Source organism: Plectropomus leopardus, chromosome 16, assembly GCF_026936395.1.
Source record: "Plectropomus leopardus strain MGB_pleo_1.0 chromosome 16, ASM2693639v1, whole genome shotgun sequence".
Classification (NCBI taxonomy): domain Eukaryota; kingdom Metazoa; phylum Chordata; class Actinopteri; order Perciformes; family Serranidae; genus Plectropomus; species Plectropomus leopardus.
In genome coordinates this window covers 32814499-32832738 of record NC_142191.1, presented here as the reverse complement: position 1 = coordinate 32832738, position 18240 = coordinate 32814499, and the positions used below count along the sequence as shown (strand labels likewise).

At 39.4% G+C, this 18240-nt stretch overlaps 1 protein-coding gene across 1 annotated transcript in view; it reads left to right on the top strand.

Annotated features, from left to right (window-relative positions):
• Window positions 1-17471, top strand: part of tnfrsf21 (tumor necrosis factor receptor superfamily, member 21) — a 63026-nt gene extending 45555 nt beyond the window's left edge. Inside the window, exons 5-6 of the mRNA XM_042503574.2 lie at window positions 10215-10479; window positions 13415-17471. Of these exons, the coding sequence (XP_042359508.2) occupies window positions 10215-10479; window positions 13415-13644 (495 nt within the window). The 3' untranslated portion in view covers window positions 13645-17471. The remainder of the gene's footprint in view (window positions 1-10214; window positions 10480-13414) is intronic.
• The last annotated feature ends 769 nt before the right edge of the window (window positions 17472-18240 follow it).

Genomic DNA, 18240 nt, shown 5'->3' with positions numbered 1-18240 from the left:
GAATTACTTCAGATTTGGTACAAATGTCCTCTTGGACTCAAGAATGAACTGATCAGAATTTGGTGATCTAAGGTCAAAGATCAATGTCAATGTGACCGTAAAAAACATGTTTTTGGCCATAACTCAAGAATTCTTGCGCTAATTATGACAAAACGTCAAACAAAACTAAAACGATAAAGTGATGAAGTAGTGACGTGCCATATTCAGAAGGTCAAAAGTCAGCTTTACTGTGACATCATGATAGTATGTAAAAACACTTTCTGTCCATTAGCCAACTGCATAACCCAGGGACAGAAGGGGAGACAATTTGGTCACTGAACTGGTGACACTGATCTGTGAAACGTGCTGATTGTGGAGATCTTCTGTGCTGCCGGGGGGAAGATGTGTGTGAAGCGTCCATGTTTGTATGTGTATACTGAAAGAAATGAAAACAAACTGACTAGTGCACAGCGGCAAACGACCACGTCAGTCTTGTGCAGATGTGTTGACAGGCTGCAGCAAGGTGCATGCATGTAGCAGGGTGACTGCTACTGAGCACACAGCTTATAAATGTCTGTCTTCACTTATAGGCGTCTCACTGTCATCTTGTCATTACACACACAAACAGAAAGCCATAAACACAGAGGACACACAGACTCCTCCCTCGCCATTTCCTTTCCTCCCTCTTCCTCCCAGTGATTGCTATCAGATGAGTGCCCTTGACTGCTCTGTGTGAGGTCAGAGCTGCAGCCCTGTTCTGGTTTCACAGACACACCGGCCGTCTCAGTGTCTCGGTTCTTTATTCAACCATTTGTAATTTGGTCTTTCATCGCAGCTTAATAATCAGCAGATCATGTTAGTTTTTGGTTCTCCTCACTGGGCTGATGGTGGAGGAGATAGCAGGTAATAAAAGTGTTTGGTGAAGGAGAGGCGAGAGGAGAGTATGGGGAGTTTAGTGTGATAAAGGGACCACAGAGAGCGGGAGCAGTTCGGCCGAAACTTGACTGGCCCACACAGAGTCCAGACCCCAGACCCATCCAACAGCTTTAGAGTGAACTGGATCACTGACTGAAAATTATTACTCTGTCAGCACCCAATGAAAGCTGGACTTTGTGGGTGATGACTGACAGCCATCAGTGATGGACAATGTCCTCATCATTACAGTGCTAATGAACAGGTTCATTATGGCTGGGCAATCTCTGAACTGTAAAATGAGACTGTATATCATGTTAGATTTTGGGGTTCATAATATTATAAATGTTGTCTTTTCCTGGTGTTAAAGGCAGCACGAGACGGTTTTTCTGTTCTAGCATTTTTCTTTACTCACTGAGTCAGTATATCCACATCACTGATGATTTTTTATCAAAAATCTCATTGTCTAAATATTTTTGTGAAAGCACCAAAAGTTAACCCCACAATCCTGATACAGAATCCATATTAAGGTATTTGATTTAAAGTAGCTTGAAAATGATTTTCTTTGAATCATCCAGCCCCAACATGCATCATCATTAACAAACAGCTCCACGAAGGGAAAGCATTCATTTAACATTGTGTCGCCCAATAAGTTCTATGTGACATACACAATTTTGGACTTCTTATTTATAAAAGAAAATGGTTTATATCATGTTTTCTATTTAGAATGGAAAACTATGAAGCGCAATATTTCAAAACCGCTCAAAATGCAGATAGAAACTAATATGCTTAATGAATGACCATCAAATACAGACAACAGTAGCGTCTATGTGCCAGTTCTTGGTACCATCCCTGTTTTTAGATCCAAGGCACATCTCTGAAACCAGATTTTAGGCTACAGTATGTTTTTTTATGCATTTTATATACAATTATTTAACAATATAGAAGTATCAAAAGTACCTGCAAAAAGCAAAGAGTTTTTATAGCTGCCCTGACTGTGGAGGGAAGCTTCAGTCCAGGCAGAACAGTGAGAGCACGGCTGAAGACAAGAGGTCAGGGGAGCTAAAGTAAAGACTTGAGTGGAGCTTTGAAAAGTTGAGGCTCAGTGGATGTTCTGTATGTTCTCCCTCATTTCACAGCAGGTCAATGTGACTCACTTCCAGGAGCATGTCGGTAAATCTCTTACATAACAGCGGTATATGACATTTAATGTCTGAACGCAGCACAGAAAAAAAGCATTGACTGAATGGATGGTATACCCATCAGAGCACCTGAGTGTCAGCTGTCTGAGGGGTGTTTCTATTTTTTGCTCTGCTGTAGCATGAGCGAGGAAACCAGACTGCAGAGTGATGGATGGGATTCTCCTGCTCTTCACTCTTGTCCTCACGATGAGCCATCTGCTGTGCAAAGCTGAGTCAGATCCCAAATATGACCTTTACCTGTGTCCTAAATGTAAACCCAGTCCCAACATGATTTGTAGCATGTGTAGTGTTTGTGATGAGTCTAAGTTTTATTTTGACCTTATAAAGCAGTGATACTCAGCTTAGGGCCCGCGGGCCAAATCTGGCCCCGACAAGGTGCCAGATGGCCTCCCTACTATTTTCGAATTCACAGTTTAATTGTTTACTTTTGCATACATAAGGTGCCAGAGTGCATAAAACAGCATCAAAATAAAGCTTGTTTATCAAAAAAAGTGCCATTGGAGGATCCAACCCCACCCCCAACAGAGGTCCTAGTCAAGCCCCTACGGTCCTGAAATCCTAGAAATGTCCCGAAAGATGTCCTAAAATTCTTAAATTGTCCTAAATCCTAAAAATGCACCAAAATACTTGAAACGTCATATCTTAGAAATGTTCTAAAATCCTAGAAATGTAAAAAAAAACCAAACAATCAAATCCCCAAAATGTATGAAAATGCTAGAAATTTCCTAAAATCCTGGAAATATCCCTAAATCATAGAAATGTCCTAAAATCCTCCAAACATCTGTAAATCCTTGAAATATACTGAAATGCTAGAAATGTCCAAAAATCCTGTTTGGATGTTTTAGAAACCTACAAAGGTCCTTAAGGCCTCGAAAAGTACAAAAAATAAAAATGAAAAAGTACTAAATTCATGGACATTTCCTGAAATCCTAGAAACATTTTCAAATTCTTAAAATGAAATCATGGAAACATGCTAAATTCCTATAATGTCCTTAGATCCTAGAAAACATATATGGGGCCGCCATCTCTGGCCCCTGGCCTCTTGTCATTTTCAAAAGTGGCCCCCAAGCAAAGCCAGTTGAGTATCGCTGTTGTAAATCAACAAAAGACATTCTGAATAACTGACAGGAACTAAAATTTCTGTGAAGTAGTAAAAAAAAAAAAAAGCCTTTTTCATCCATCAAATAGGGCTAGATGATATGGAGAAAATCAAAGATCACAATACTTTTAACTAAATACCTCAATGTCAGTACTGCAATGACACTGGTTAACTTACAACATATTTAAACAATGAGATTTTTGATAAATAATCATCATCGATATAATGACTCAGTGGGTAAAGGCAAATAATAGAACAGCTATAACAGTCCGGTAAGCTCAGAAACTGACACTGCTTTACTGTAATGCAGCCTTTAACACCAGCAGAAGACAACACTTACTGTGATATAATGTATACAATCTAAGATGATAACTTGTCTTATATCACAATATTGATATGATTTTGATATATTCTTTGATATACTCCCTAGGATCAAATGCTGCTGTGCTCGCTTCCTCCTCTGGCCCGGGCTTCAGTGTGTAAAAATAAGTGATTAAAGAGCCGCTGTTTCCTTTCGATAAGGCTCCTGAGTGAGGCTGATGGCTGCATCATGTTAGAGGCTGCACAGATGGAGCTGCTGTCCTCTGGGAGGAGTGAAAAGCAAAGAAGAATTTTTGCTGTTCAGTCTTTTCTGTTTATCAACACAAAGCACAGTCAAATTTGTCCATGCAACTCCCAAAGCACTCAGAAAAAGACTCAAAAGGGCAAAAAATAATCGACCTTCACAAAACAGCAACAAATCCTATTTGCTGATGGTGTGATGGGTCAAAGCTGCCTTCATGATCCTTCTCAGTGCTAACATTTCAATTTGTCAGCCAAGTCATGTGGAATGGATGACTATGTGAATGTAGAAAATGCTTAAATGATGATTTTTAGATGTTAGATTTTTGATGATTTGAGGGCCCGTATCTTTTATGGTTGAAAGGGGCCTAATATTGCTCTAAAACACAATAAACTAAAGTTGCTGCTGCAGTCTGTTGATGTGATTGTTGTAAAGTATCAATGACTCAACGATTGTTTGGCCAAGTGCTGAGAATTCTGGCTCTGAAACCTCAATTTCGGAACAAACACTACCATTGGAATTTGAAGATTGCCCCTGACCAGCAGCTGAGGGCTGTCGCCTCCTGAGTAATGAGTATATATGTTTCTGTGTGAGGGGAAGCACTGAGCATGCTGGGAGTCCAATCTTTGTGGAAGCATTACAGACACTCTTTTCATTGCAGGGAAGCCTGTGCTGAGGTACTTTTCCTGTTTTGACAGATTAAAAGATAATTCTAATTTATTACAAGTTGGGTCTTGTTTTTATAACTTTCTCTGCCATTTCTAATAATGCCCGAACTGAGAATTTCTGGGATTTTAGGACGTTTCTAGGGTTTTATGATGTCAAGCAGCGCAGGAAACACAGTCAACTGCAACTAAAACAGGTATTTATTGCCCCCTTATCGGCATTGATGGAAACACAAAACCTAATTTTGCTCCTTGCCTGACGAAATGAATGACGTTGGGATACTCAACTTGGCAAAGCATGGTTAAATGCTGGTGTTTTAAAACAGTAGCAATAAATGTGTTATTCCATTAACACTTTGACACCTGAGCAAATTGGCTGATTTCTGTCAAAAATATGGGATGAAGGCAATGAGAAATGAAGGGAGGAATGACCCAAATATTAGCAAGAAATTAGTGAAAGTAAATAGTAACATTACCTGAAAATTTGTACAAAAGTAAATTAATTAAAAAAACCAAACAGTCAACTAAACTAACGAACTAACTAACTAACCTAAATGGAACGTTAAAAAAACAAGGAATATAACCGGGAAAAAGTGCTTTGAAAATGATAATATTCTGTGAGATACTTTAAAATATGTAATTATGATACATTATAATTATTACATCATTATATAATTAATTATAATACAGTTTTCTCCTATGTTTTTCCCCCAGACATTTTCCCCTAGCTTTTCTTTCCTTTCCAATTCCTTTTCTAAATCCACTAATTTCTTGTAATTTGTCGATCATTTCATACCAAGTTCCTCATTGTCAGTTTTTCCCATGTTTTAAACTGAACTGCTTTGCTAAAGGCTGAAAGGTTTCAAAATTTCTAAAAAGCGTCTAAAAGCGGCATAAGAAAAGACGTTGCTCCAGGTTTCAAAGGATTAAACACAAGTTCACATGGTGTTTTCTTCCATCAGAACTCCTGATTACTGTCTGACTATTAGGGCCTATCCAGGACTGATTCAGGGATAGTTTTTAACCTCTTGGGTCCTGTTTTGAAAATCTGGAAGGTAAGGTAAAAAGGGGAAATCACATGGCAGAGTAAAGCTTTAAAGGACATTGAAACACAATGTAGTCTTTAGTAAATGGCTTCTGGTTTTGGATAATTAGATTATTCACAGGAGACAGACACAGACAGTCATAAAACTCTTTGTCCTTTCTGCTTCTTCATCTGCTCTGTGGTGGGAGTGCATAAAAAAACTACAGGAGTCATTATCCCTCCTGCCACAATGATGCGCAATCAAGTGCAATTTCTTCCGTAATTGGGTGTTTATGACTCAGGTCCCATTAGACGCCTCTCAGTCCCCTCCATAAAGAGCCCCATAAGACCGTCCAATGAAACCACATGCAATGCTTTCTGGGGAAAAGGACAACACATTTCCCAGAAACTGCATTATTCTTTGAAAGGGGATTCACAGAGATTGTCTGAATATGTCTGAGTGTATTTGACATGAAGCATACTGTAGCGCAGCCTGGAAGCGTGCTTGTTCTCTGAAGATGTGCTTTAAATGTCAGAGATGAATTTTTGGTAAAGACTGAACGTCCCACGGCATCATAAAGTTTCTATCAGTGGGGTTGATGCTGTGCTCTGATGGTCTAGTGCAGTGATAATCAATCTGCTTTGCTCTAAGGCCACACCACATTTGCAATACGGCAAGAGGTCATGGACCAGTCACAGCAGCCCCACACATTTCTAGGATTTTAGCACTTTTTATGGTTTTCTGATGGTTAAAGGATTTTAGCACATTTCTAGAATTTTAGCATGTTTCTAGGATTTTAGGATGTTTCTAGAATTTCAGGACATGTCTAAGATTTTAACAAGTTTCTGGGATTTTAGAAAATGTCTAGGTTATTAGGACATGTCTTGGATTTCAGGACAACCAAGAATTGTTAGATGTTTTTAGGATTTTAATATGTTTCCATGGATTTACCAAGTTTCTGGGATTTTACAACATTTCGAGGATTTCAAGAGATTTCTAGGATCTTAAGATGTTTCTAGGACTTAAGCACATTTCTAAGAGTTAAGTACATTTCTAGGATTTTAGGACATCTCTTGGATTTTAGGGTGTTTCTAGGATATTAGGACATTTCTCAGGACATTTAGGATTTCTCTAATATTTTAGGATGCTGCTAGTGTATTAGAATGTTTCTAGAATTGTAGAACATGTCTAGGATTTTAGAATGTTTCTAGGATTTTAGTGCTTTTTAGGATTTTAGCACATTGCTAGAATTTTAGTACATTGCTCGGATTTTAGAATGCTCTAAGGATTTTAGCACATTTCTAGGATATTAGGATGTTTCTAGAATTGTAAAACATTCCTAGGTTGTTAGGACATGTCTTGGATTTCAGGACATTTCAAGGATTGTAGGATGTTTTTTTGGATTTTGGTACATTTCCACAGATTTTGGTACATTTCATGGATTTTACAGCATTACTATGATTGAAGACATTTGTATGATTTTTGGATGTTTCTTGGATTTTAGGGACATTTCTCAGATTTTGGCATGTTTCTAGGATTTTTGGACAATTTTAAGATTTTAGAAGGTTTTAAGGATTTTAGGACATTAGAGTCTTAAGTAGGACCTCTATCTGGGGGGTGTGGGGGATCCTCCAGTGACACTTTTTTGATAATCAAGCTCTATTTTGATGCTGTTTTATGCACTCTGACACCTTATGTATACTAAAAGGACAAAAACAATTCCTATTGTGAATCACTTGATTTTTATTGTGAATTAGAATATGGTTTGGGGGGCCACCTGGCACCCTATTGGGGGCCCAATTTGGCCTGTGGGCCTTAAGTTGAGTATCACTGCTTTAGAGTAATTACAGCTGAGTGAGATTCTTTGCTGTAACATTTTTGATCTAATTAATCAAAATATCCCCCAGTGTGTGTGTGTCCGTCCCCTGTGCCCTTCATACTGCAGCAATTTGCCAACGCTGCCAGTGAGGCTTGTTCACTCTGTGTGTGTGTGTGTGTGTGTGTGTGCGCGTGCATGCGTGTACATATGACTGCTGGGCTGTGTGCCTAGTGTGTGTGCAAGTCCTGTCCCCAGCAGGGCCTTGTGTTGTGCTGACAGGAGTAGTCAGCAACTCAGCCTGATCCCTCTCTCTCTCTCTCTCACACACACACACACCTACATACACACACACACACACACACACACAGCAGCCATGGAGCTCTCTGGAACAGCCGTACTGTTCTTCCTCACAGTGACCCCTGTGCTCCGGCTCTGTGCTCAGTAGCTCAGCTTTAAACTGTTAGAGGCTTCCAAACTGCATGTGGTTTTCGAGGCTCTCAGACAGAGTTTGCCACTGATGCTGTGATCCGGTGTATGGCCTGTTTAGAGCTGGCATCAAACATCCGACTCTGGTGGTCTGATCACAACTGGGTAGCTCTAAATCCAGGTTTAATTGCCACTGAGACGCATTCCCAATCCGAACACTCAAACCACTTGCCGAGGTGGTCTGGGATACATCTGACTGCTTTTCTACATTAATGTTAAGGGCAGCCATCAGTTAGCATAGCATGACATGTCACGTGTGATGGAAATATCTGGCCTATCACTTTTAAATTGTCACCTCGAGATCTCACATGTAGATGCAGCAGCCAGTAGCTTCAGATCCTTGCTACTTTTTTGCTATATTTTGACACCATGGCCCCTTCTGCTGAAGCACAACTTTTCCACAATGGAGACACTTATCAACGTTGGGAGAAGTTGTATAGTGTTTGGACTGAATGCAGCAGACCGCAAGAGGATCCCCACCAACGGCAATCGCCGAGCAGCCAATCAGACCAGAGGGGAGAAAAATTCTAAAAAAAAAAAATTGAAATTTTGACAGAAATATTGTCATTTTTATTGTAAATGCATATTGGCTCCAAATATGGGTTATTGGTCTCATTCAGTACTAAAAATTCGTATTGGTATCGGCCCTGAAAAAACAATATCAGTCGAACCCCTAGTGTGGATATAAGAAAAGTTACCAACTGCAGCTTTAAAGAGGTAAATGAGGTAACCAAAGAATCATTTAAGGATCTAAGAAAATGAAAAACTTCTTTTTGAGCCAGTTGAGTATCCAGTCAAGGTTTTGTCTTGTGTGTCCACTGACTTCCTGTCCCCTGAGGCTGCTGAGAGTGTTGTCCCTCAGGGGTGTCTGTGTTTTCCTGCATCTGCTCTAAAAAACAAACGTTTGTTCTAGTTCCATCTGCTGCCGTGTGAAAGTCAGCGCGTCTTTGGCGTGTGTGTGTGTGTGTATGTATGCATGGCTTTGTGAGCGAGACAGAGGGCGTTTGTTCGATCAGCATCACGTAAAGTTGTGTCACGCTGCAGCCCAGCAAGCCAGACGTTACGAAGTAGTGAAAGAAAACAGCAGAAAGAGAGGAGCGCTGGTGTTTCTGAGCTCAGTCATCAGGCCTGAGAGCGAACTGAGCACCAATCAGAACCCACCACTGCACAGAGCTGGATTCTCATCGGAAAACAAGAAAAAGTTTGTTTGTTGTTGTGTGTCGCTTCCTCTCGGCTCCCAATGTGTGTGTGTGTGGCGGCTGAAGTGACCTCCGCTGCTGTGACCTTCAGGCCGGACGGGGCTCACGCTGTGAAAAACAAGACATGCTCTCATGATCTCATCCCCAAAACCAGTCGCTACTGGTTCAAACTGCACGTTCATTACCACAGCAAAGAGAGGGAGAGAAAAGGGGGCTGCAAGGGGGGGTGTCAACAACAGAGGCAGAGGAGAGAGAGAGAGACACAGGATGATGAGGCGATACGGGTAGAAACTAAAAGAGAAGTGGGACACTGAAAGGAAAAAGATGTAGAGAGAACAGATTGGGAAGGCAAGATGATGGAAGAATACAGAAGTGAACACAGCAATAAAAAAAGTTAGGATTGGGGACAGAGACGAAGGCAAAGATGGAAGAGACAGACAAACCTTTTTACACCTTTTTACAGAGCTGGGCGATCTGGCTAATAATGTTATTGCAACATATTTCTTATTGGTCGATACTTATTAAAAAACTCATCATTATTTCTTTAGCCATTAGGGACTGTTTGGTGCATTTTATATTCTTTTCAGTCTTCATTTTTTGGTCATTTTGTCTGCGTTCATGCATATGGCATACATTTTGGCAAGATTGTGTATTTTTGTTTAATCAGTGAATTTCCTGCTCAGCTCCTACAATAAGTCTAAAATACACTGTGGAAACTAAATAGTTATATTCAGACTGTTAAGGTAAAAAAAAATCTCCATTGAAAGCTATTCCAACTGCCATGTTTGATCCCACAGCCATCAGAGCATAAAAACATGCATTGTATTATTTCTGGGTGTCATTCTGGGCTTTTGCCTTGGAATTTGTCATTTTTACTTTTTTCCTTCTGATTATGTTTTTTTTTTTTTTTCATACTTGCCACTTGGAGAACATACATTTACTAAGTGTACTTTCACAATCAATGTTGAAATCATTGGCATATTTCAGGCTGAAATGTTTCAAAAACAGAGTGCAACAGAGCATTGCTCCCATCGCTGTTCTTGCACAACTTAACGAGACTTGACCAAAAAATTACAAAAATTTAGAAACAAAGACACAAGAAACAGACAAAATTATCTGAAAATAATCACCCCCCCCCCCCCAAAAAAAAAAAAAAAAACAAGGAAAGTACCTTTATAAAGTATATATGTTTATTTATTTCTTCTTGCTCCTCCTCCTCATCTTCTTCTTCTTTGTCTGCTCCCGTCTGTCTGTGTCCGTCCACAGTTTGACATCAACCAGCTGATAACCTCAGTGAATGTAAGCCAGAGCCTCAGTCCCATCCACAAGCCGCTCGAATCTCCCAGCAGCGTTGGCAGCAGCAGCAACAGTGGCGGGAGCGTGGGTGGGGCCAGCGGAGAGGGTGTGGAGCCGTCGCCGGTGGACCGCACCAAGGGCTTCTTCCCTGACGAATCGGAGCCTCTGCTGCGCTGCGACTCCACCTCCAGCAAAGACTCCGCCCTCAGCAGGAACGGCTCCTTCATTACCAAAGGTGAGCCTGTTAGCCGTGAAGCTGGGCAGTGTCTGTTACCACAGCAACACATGATGCTGTGACAGACTTTATTAATGTGAATAATTACATGAAACTCAACATTTCTCATACTTGCTAACCTTTGAATTTAAAAAAGTGGAGGATTTAGAGTTTTGACTGAGAAAGAAATCAAAAATAATAAGCACTTTTAATTTTAATCCTGAGGAAATAATAATAATAATAATAATAATAATAATAATAATAATAATAATAATAATAATAATAATAATAATAATAATAATAATAATAATTTGTCTATCTGGCATAAACTATAGTGAATCTCTGGGATAAAGTAAGGCGGGGTTTCCATGATCTGGTTTTTCATAAGAATCAAGAATTTATACACCTTTGAGTTACTTAGAGCACCACATTTTTGGAGCACAGAGCACACTCTGGGCACAGACGGAGCAGCAGAACGGCAGACACAGTGAAAGTCAAACTGCTCATTGTGCTTAGTCTTAAAGTTTGTTTTCACTCTGCAGCAGCTGCTCATCTCTTTTGATCTGAGTGAGTGAGTGAGACATTGCAATTTTCAGTGCAGTTCCTTCTGTTCTGCTCCTCTCTCTGTCTCCACACCCTGTCCTGCTGGCCTTCGCTCTCGGTTCAGCTCCTCTCTTGATTCCCTTTTTAAAGCAGCAGAGTCCATCTCCCCCCTTCTCTGGTCACCCTGCTCAGCTCAGCCCCAGCTTCCCCACTACTCAGCTGCATTCCTGCCTCATGTTTTCCCAAGTTATTGAGTTTATTGAATTAGGACAGTGCACAACATATGCTGGTTTATTCCATGAATACCTCTAGTTGGTGCTCTAATATTTATTCCATTCTACTTGTATGTTTTTATGCTTTGATGGCTGTGGGATCAAAAACTGCAGTTTGAATGGGTTTCAGTGGGGCTTTTTTGCACTTAACAGTATGAATATGACAGTTTAGTCTCCACAGTGTATTTTAGACTTATTGTAGGAGCTGAGCTGGAAATTAACTGATTTAACAAAAATACACAATCACGCTAAATATGTATGCCATAAGCGTGAACACAGCCAAAACTATCAAAAAATGAAGAATGAAATAAAATGTGCTAAACAGGCCCTAAGAATTAAGGATAAATCATTTGTAATAATGAATAAAGTTTAGTTATTTGGTGTAAAGCTTCACATGCCACTCGCGCATATCTTCCATAAAGAAGCAGGCGTCACTCTGCTCCACAGCAGAGCTTCGTGGAACAGCTGCATCAGTCACTCTGAAAGTCTGTGCACAACAAAGGAACAACAGAGACTCAGAAAAGGGCAAACTGTTGCTTTCTAATAATGTCTCATTTTCATCTCTGGATCTTAATTGCTTCGTGTTGGTCAACATTTTGTATGCTGGTGCCCCCAAGTGGCACAACGAAGCAAAGGATTTTTAATAAGTCATTATTAGGACTTTTAATAAGTCATTATTAGTCATTAGTTCAAGCTGCACACATTATACAGAATTATAATAATTATATTCAGTTGAATTGAAATGTATTTCAAACATGCTAAAAAACGGAAAGGACAGAATAAACATATAAACATGCACAAAAATCCAGGTATATCCAAAAAGGAGTGGGAAGAAGTGCACACTTACTTACTATTGTTATTTTTTTATTTATTTATTTAAGAGGAAGGAGTTCTAGTGACATTCAAAGCCAGGCAAACTTAGTCAGAAGTTTTAGAAAAAGCCCAAAGTCACTTTTAAAAAACCTGTCATATCTCCAGTGGAGACTATCTCCCTCGTCCTTCATCTTAACCTGACATGCATTCGTGTTGGCCACGACAGATGAGTAGCAGTTTCACATTATTCAAATATTCTCACACTCTCGTGTCTCCGAAAATGATATGGCAGCAGCACACTCTTAAATATATTGATGGCCAAATGAAGCCTCATGAAGCATTTTCTTTATTTTCTGAGCCAACTAGATGGCACTCTTGATTTAAAGAAAAAAACTCAAGGAATTGAAATTTTATATGTGCTTTCAAGTCTTTGTTGCAGCAAATAATTCATGAGGCTTCATTTGGTTATCACTACTTTAACATAGATGTGTGTATACTGACTGCCCCCATGCGGTCACTCTGGGTATTGTTCTGAAAACCCCCCAAAATGTTCTGATTTTCCCAAATCTAATGTTATAATTTATAATAATAATAAAAAAACTGAAGAATAGCCAAAATGTATGAACTTTTTTTTATTTTACTTTTTTTCTCCTTTACTTTGAAGATCCCTATAGATTAAAATATGAAAAATGACTGGGATTTATTGGGACTGGTGATGTTAGAAATAACATCACCAGTCCCAATTATCATTTGGAACTCATCATTTAATTAATTGGAATTACTTATATGTTTGCCTAACTCTTTGTAAGCTGAGCAAAATGATCATACAGTGTAAGAAGAAGTTGAAGTAGTTGGAATAATGGGAATGGTTTACTTGGTTTGAATGTCGAACAGTTGAATGGTACTAATAGTAGTGTGTAAGAGGAAGCTCAATAAAGTGTAAATAGGTTTAATTAATATAAAGGTCACTAAAAAATGTACATAAAAAACATAAAAAAGAAAATGTGGAAATTAAAGTTTTTCGGAAAAGCTGATGCTGCAATGCAGTGCTGGTTTAAACTGCTAGAATATGGTGAAGTAATAGGAATTGTTGAAAGAATGTAAAGTATTATAATGAACATCACTGAAATTTTCAGTGTTACCCATGAAAAACAGACAGTTAACTTCATAGATATTGAGGTGAGGCTAACCTCAAATACTTCAGCTTTCCAATTAAAACCTAACTTGTCTTGCTTTTAGATGATATAGTGAGGGAGAGGACACCCTGATGAACACAGTGTCTAAAATGCAATTATAGCCATAGTTCCCCCTCTCTGTTTCCCCTCCAGAGAAGAAAGACACAGTGCTCCGGCAGGTGCGTCTGGACCCATGCGACCTGCAGCCCATCTTCGACGACATGCTGCACATCCTGAACCCCGAGGAGCTGCACGTCATCGAGGAGATCCCAGCCGCCGAAGACAAGCTGGACCAGCTGTTTGAGATCGCAGGAGTCAAGAGTCAAGAGGCCAGCCAGACGCTGCTGGACTCGGTCTACAGCCACCTCCCGGACCTGTTATAGTGGAGGACAGAGGAAGAAACCATATGCATGAGAGCTGACGCAGAAAGGAGGGATGAGTCAGAGCTGCTGTTGTTCAGTTTGAGCTTGATTTTTGATCTGATGGAGTCTGACTCATCATGTGCCATGTCACATGATTGGAGCCAGGTGTGGAGATGAAGTGGTCTACTCCCCCCAATGTCTCTTTCAAATCTTTACTAGTACTTTATTCCTCTTTACCCTCCTTGTCTTGTGTTTTATACACTATTACTCCTTCAGAACACCTCCATCCTCTACCATGATACAGGGTCAACGCTCATGGAATGAACGCATTCTGAGTGTCACACCAGGGACTACTTTTTCCATTTTTCTTCAGTGTGTTCAGCCTTGTTTAAGGTGGTATTATAAGTATTGTGACCTTAACAGTGAGGCTTAAGAGCCTCCAAATTTAGAACAAGCTGGTTTGAAGAGACACTGACAACACAGATATATATTCAAAGCACTTTCTTTATCTAAACTGGCCAATGCCTTCACTTTTGAAAGGGTAATTCCGTTTTTTTTTTTGTCAGTTGTGCCAGTCATCCATGCTTTCCTTGCCTTCCACGTGATTTAAAAAAATCTGATTTGAAACCTGAGCAAATTGGTCTGATTTCCTTCAAAAACAAGGCAATGAGCAACAAAAGAGGGCATGACCAAGAAATTAGCAAGACATTAATAAAAGGTACAACAAATTGCATGAAGATTTCCAAAAACAGCAACAAAACAAGTCATCACCCATCGAAACAGACAAACAAGTAAAAACACTGCTCTTTGCCTTTAAATCATACCAATTTGCTTAGGGCTCAAAAGTTTAAATACTTGTTAAAAGCGTCAGAACACAGCACAAGAAAAGTGTTCCCGGTTTTAAAGAGTTAACATTATCGCTGAATAAAAGTAGGAAAGAAAACTGAACAGACAATAGTTAATAAGCTGACAGTTATAATAAATGTTACTGGTATTATTCTTTGGGTTTAAAGTGGTTTTGGATTCATAGATATTTTGCCCAGGAATGAAGTGACCCATACATCATGTGCCTGAGCTGATCCCTTTTCTCAGCGTCTCTCTGTTTCTTTCCACCACCTCCAGTTGCCTGTACCTGGAGCACATCATTTGTGGGTCATTTTAGCTTGTTAGCACTCTGTTAGACCATCAGGGAGCAGTGTTAGATAAGAGGGCCAACCTGCTGCTGTGGAACCAAAGCCATATATCAAAAATACTGGATTATATGTCTAAATAATCCAATATAGTGGAGTCATATTTACCTAATCTAATATTGTGATATATGGCTTTGCCTTTGGACTTTTTGCTCCAAAACTTGGAACTGAACAGGAAGTGGGGTGGTGTTTACAGCCCCTGCCTGCTGCTCTGAAACCAAAGCTATATATCTAAAACAGTTTAGATACGTTGCTTTGGAAGCTCTGTCACTGTTGGACTCATGGACAGTAAAGACTTTTACCAGTATGCACATTCAGATCTAGCTAGCTGTTTGCCTCAACTATTGTAGCGTCGATAAATTGTTATTAATACATTTCGGAGCTTCATGTGGGTATGGGTGAGTGTTTCACTGCTATAGCAAAAATAATACTAGTGTTTTGATTCATGCCGTGATATGTTGCTATATGCTCTATGTAGTCGATATTAAAATGTAATAATGATGATGCACTAATTCTATTTTCTATAGAGTGCCTCAGGGATGATGTTTTTCTAAAGGCCGACGTGGAAGTTAGCATCGGTCTGGTTCCCTTGTCAAAAAGCCTGTGGGATTTTTCCACTTGATTTTTGATCATTGCCTAGGATAAGCTCTGTAGTAGGTTTTGGGCATATCACAGTAGAACAGTATACCAGGGTATTTAGAAATCCTGAAGGTGTTTTTTAATACCTTCACAAATACAGGTGCTCCTCTTATTATCAAATGCATTGTATGTAGTGCACAGCACGCACCACCAAAGCTCAGTCTCCAGACTCTACTGGAACAGGAAGCTGGTTAGAGCCAAACACTTACACCGTCATATACAGTAACATGTACCCCAGTTAATTTTAAGGGGAGATATGAAGGAAGGAAATGTTACCACCCAAGACTACTTTGTAGTGAACAAACATGTAATAGTTGAATGTTTTTATTAGCAAGATAATCTTCAAAAATAACCATCACTTAAAGGATTTTTGAAGCCTAAATGCAATCACCAGAAGGTGAAGGTTATGTTAGGCAAAAAGAAACTACAGTAAGGTTGCATGACTGAATGTTGCCACTTAACAAGACTGTAAAGCCATGTTCAACGTGGGTTTTGTTGAGCCACTTGTTAGAAAACGTCTTCTTTAAGACACATAAAAGCTTCAAAGTTCACTAGTGGGGTATTTACCTACATATTTTATGTCATAGAAAAAAATCATGAAAGTCTTGTCTGCTTCTGTTAACCACAGACAGTGTGTTTGTGAAAATTCTGTCATCAGGTCATGGTAATTTCAGGTGCTATATTGTAGGTAAATAGACTTGCTGGAGATTCTTGAAGACGTTTTGCCTCTCATCTTAGCTTCTTCAATTCTGTTTGGCAATATGTTGGTGAAGATTCACAGATATCCCAGTTCTAGTAATTCTAAGAGCTTTATCGTAAGCAGTTGGACTTGCTGGAGATTTTTGAAGACACTTTGCCTCTCATCTGAGAGGATCCTTCAGTTTTGAAATGAACTGAAGAAACCCCTCAGAACTGAATTTAGAACCGAAGAAGACGTGGATGAGAGGCGAAACTTCTTCAAGAAACTCAGTTGCCAAGAAAGTCCAGTTGCCTATGATGTAGCACCTAGAGTTAACCAAAGACCTTTTTCAGGCATCTAACAAAAAATCTATTGAAAAAAGCCTATTGACTTTGAGGCAAGGGAAACAGGAGTGCTAAAATGCTAACTCATTTCCAGGTTTTAAGACTCATTCCTGGGGCTCTCTAATGTGGAGGCTGACATTTATTTTTCTTCATTTTTACTTTCTTTTATCCTGAAATGCTGTTAGCTAACATTTGATTTTGTTGTAATGTTTTCTACATTTAGTTTGATTTATAATGTTATTGTAACATCTCGTTATTATTTTGACTTCTTTGTATGTCATGTTTTCACCGGCATTCAGATGTACCCCCCCACCCCGCTTGGTATGACCTGGCTGGGATGTAAGATATGCATACTCCATACTCTACTTGAAGTCTGTCTACTTGTGTTACTTCATTTGAATGAGGAAGTCATAATGTACTGTTTCATTTCCTTTCAACGTAGAACATTCTTGAAATAATAATAATAATAATAATAATGATAATAATAATAGTAATCAAACTGAAAAGCACCACCAAAAAGTCATCAGTGTTTGGAGGGGATGTTGCAGGCATCATGAGAGCAGCAGATGACAGACTCTGTTTTCACCAAGCCAGTTACAATGGGGGCCCCTGTGGTGCTCCATGTGAACTCTCGCCGGTTGACCTGACACATGGGGTGTTAACCCCCGGACTCATGACTATTTCAAGTATTCCAGACTGCGTAAAGAAGACTGAAGGTTGTGCTGCTGTGGACTGTGAGACGTTGATGATGATGGTGATGATGGTGATGATGAGAATGTGTGAGCTTGCTCTCCATGACGCTGTGGAGACTCAAACTGCAGGGTGTGAACATTTTATTTTCTAAGGAAGTCTGACAGGATGAATATGAGATATGAATTGCACATGTGGCTCGAGTGGATGATTTCATTAAATTTCACGTGTGTAACCAGTATGTTTACTACGATGTAACCTCTTAAAATCAACCAATTAAAGCTCAAAGCATTTGTCATAACCTCATCTCTATTTGTTACTTATTCATATTTTCAGAAGGTGACAAAAAGAACTCATTTTTTATTCATTTGTAGTTTGTACAATTACATTAATTTGCATATGGAAGAATGTATAATGTACCAGTCCCTAAGGGGATATGGGGGAGAGGAAAATACATAAGTGGAAAAAAGATCAATACTTTTGTCTTCTCCAAAGACATTTTTGCCTTCCTACATAAAACTTTTATGTTCTATCAGTTTTTTTTTTTGAGTCACCATGCACATCAAACTTTAAGCAACTTCCATGAGGGAGGGAATGTACGATTTTCCCTTTCCAATCATCAGAGACCAAAACATCTGTGGGAACTTTACATATTGGAATGCCAACATGCCTGTTTTTCTGTGGTTTTAAGAATGGAGTGCAGTCAAGTAAAACAAACAATGATTTAACATGTCCATTTAAAACAGCTATGACAGCATCTGTGTTGTCTTTACCACTCGCATTGTTGTTATTCAGTGTTTCCTCATACTGCGGTTCACAAGATTTCTTACAGAAGCACAGGCACAATGTTTTGTAAATTGAATGAATTAGTGCCCCACAAATGATGTTACGTACTTAGCGTACATTTACAGAGTTTAGGTTATCAATTTAAGGTAAAAAGTTGGGCATCTTTAGGTGAAGGAAAACAAAATTACTTTGGTTAGTCAGTCAGTCAGTCATTTTCTGTAACAGCTTGTCCTCGTAAGGGTCGCGGGGGGGGGGGCGCTGGAGCCAATCCCAGCTGTCATCAGGCAGA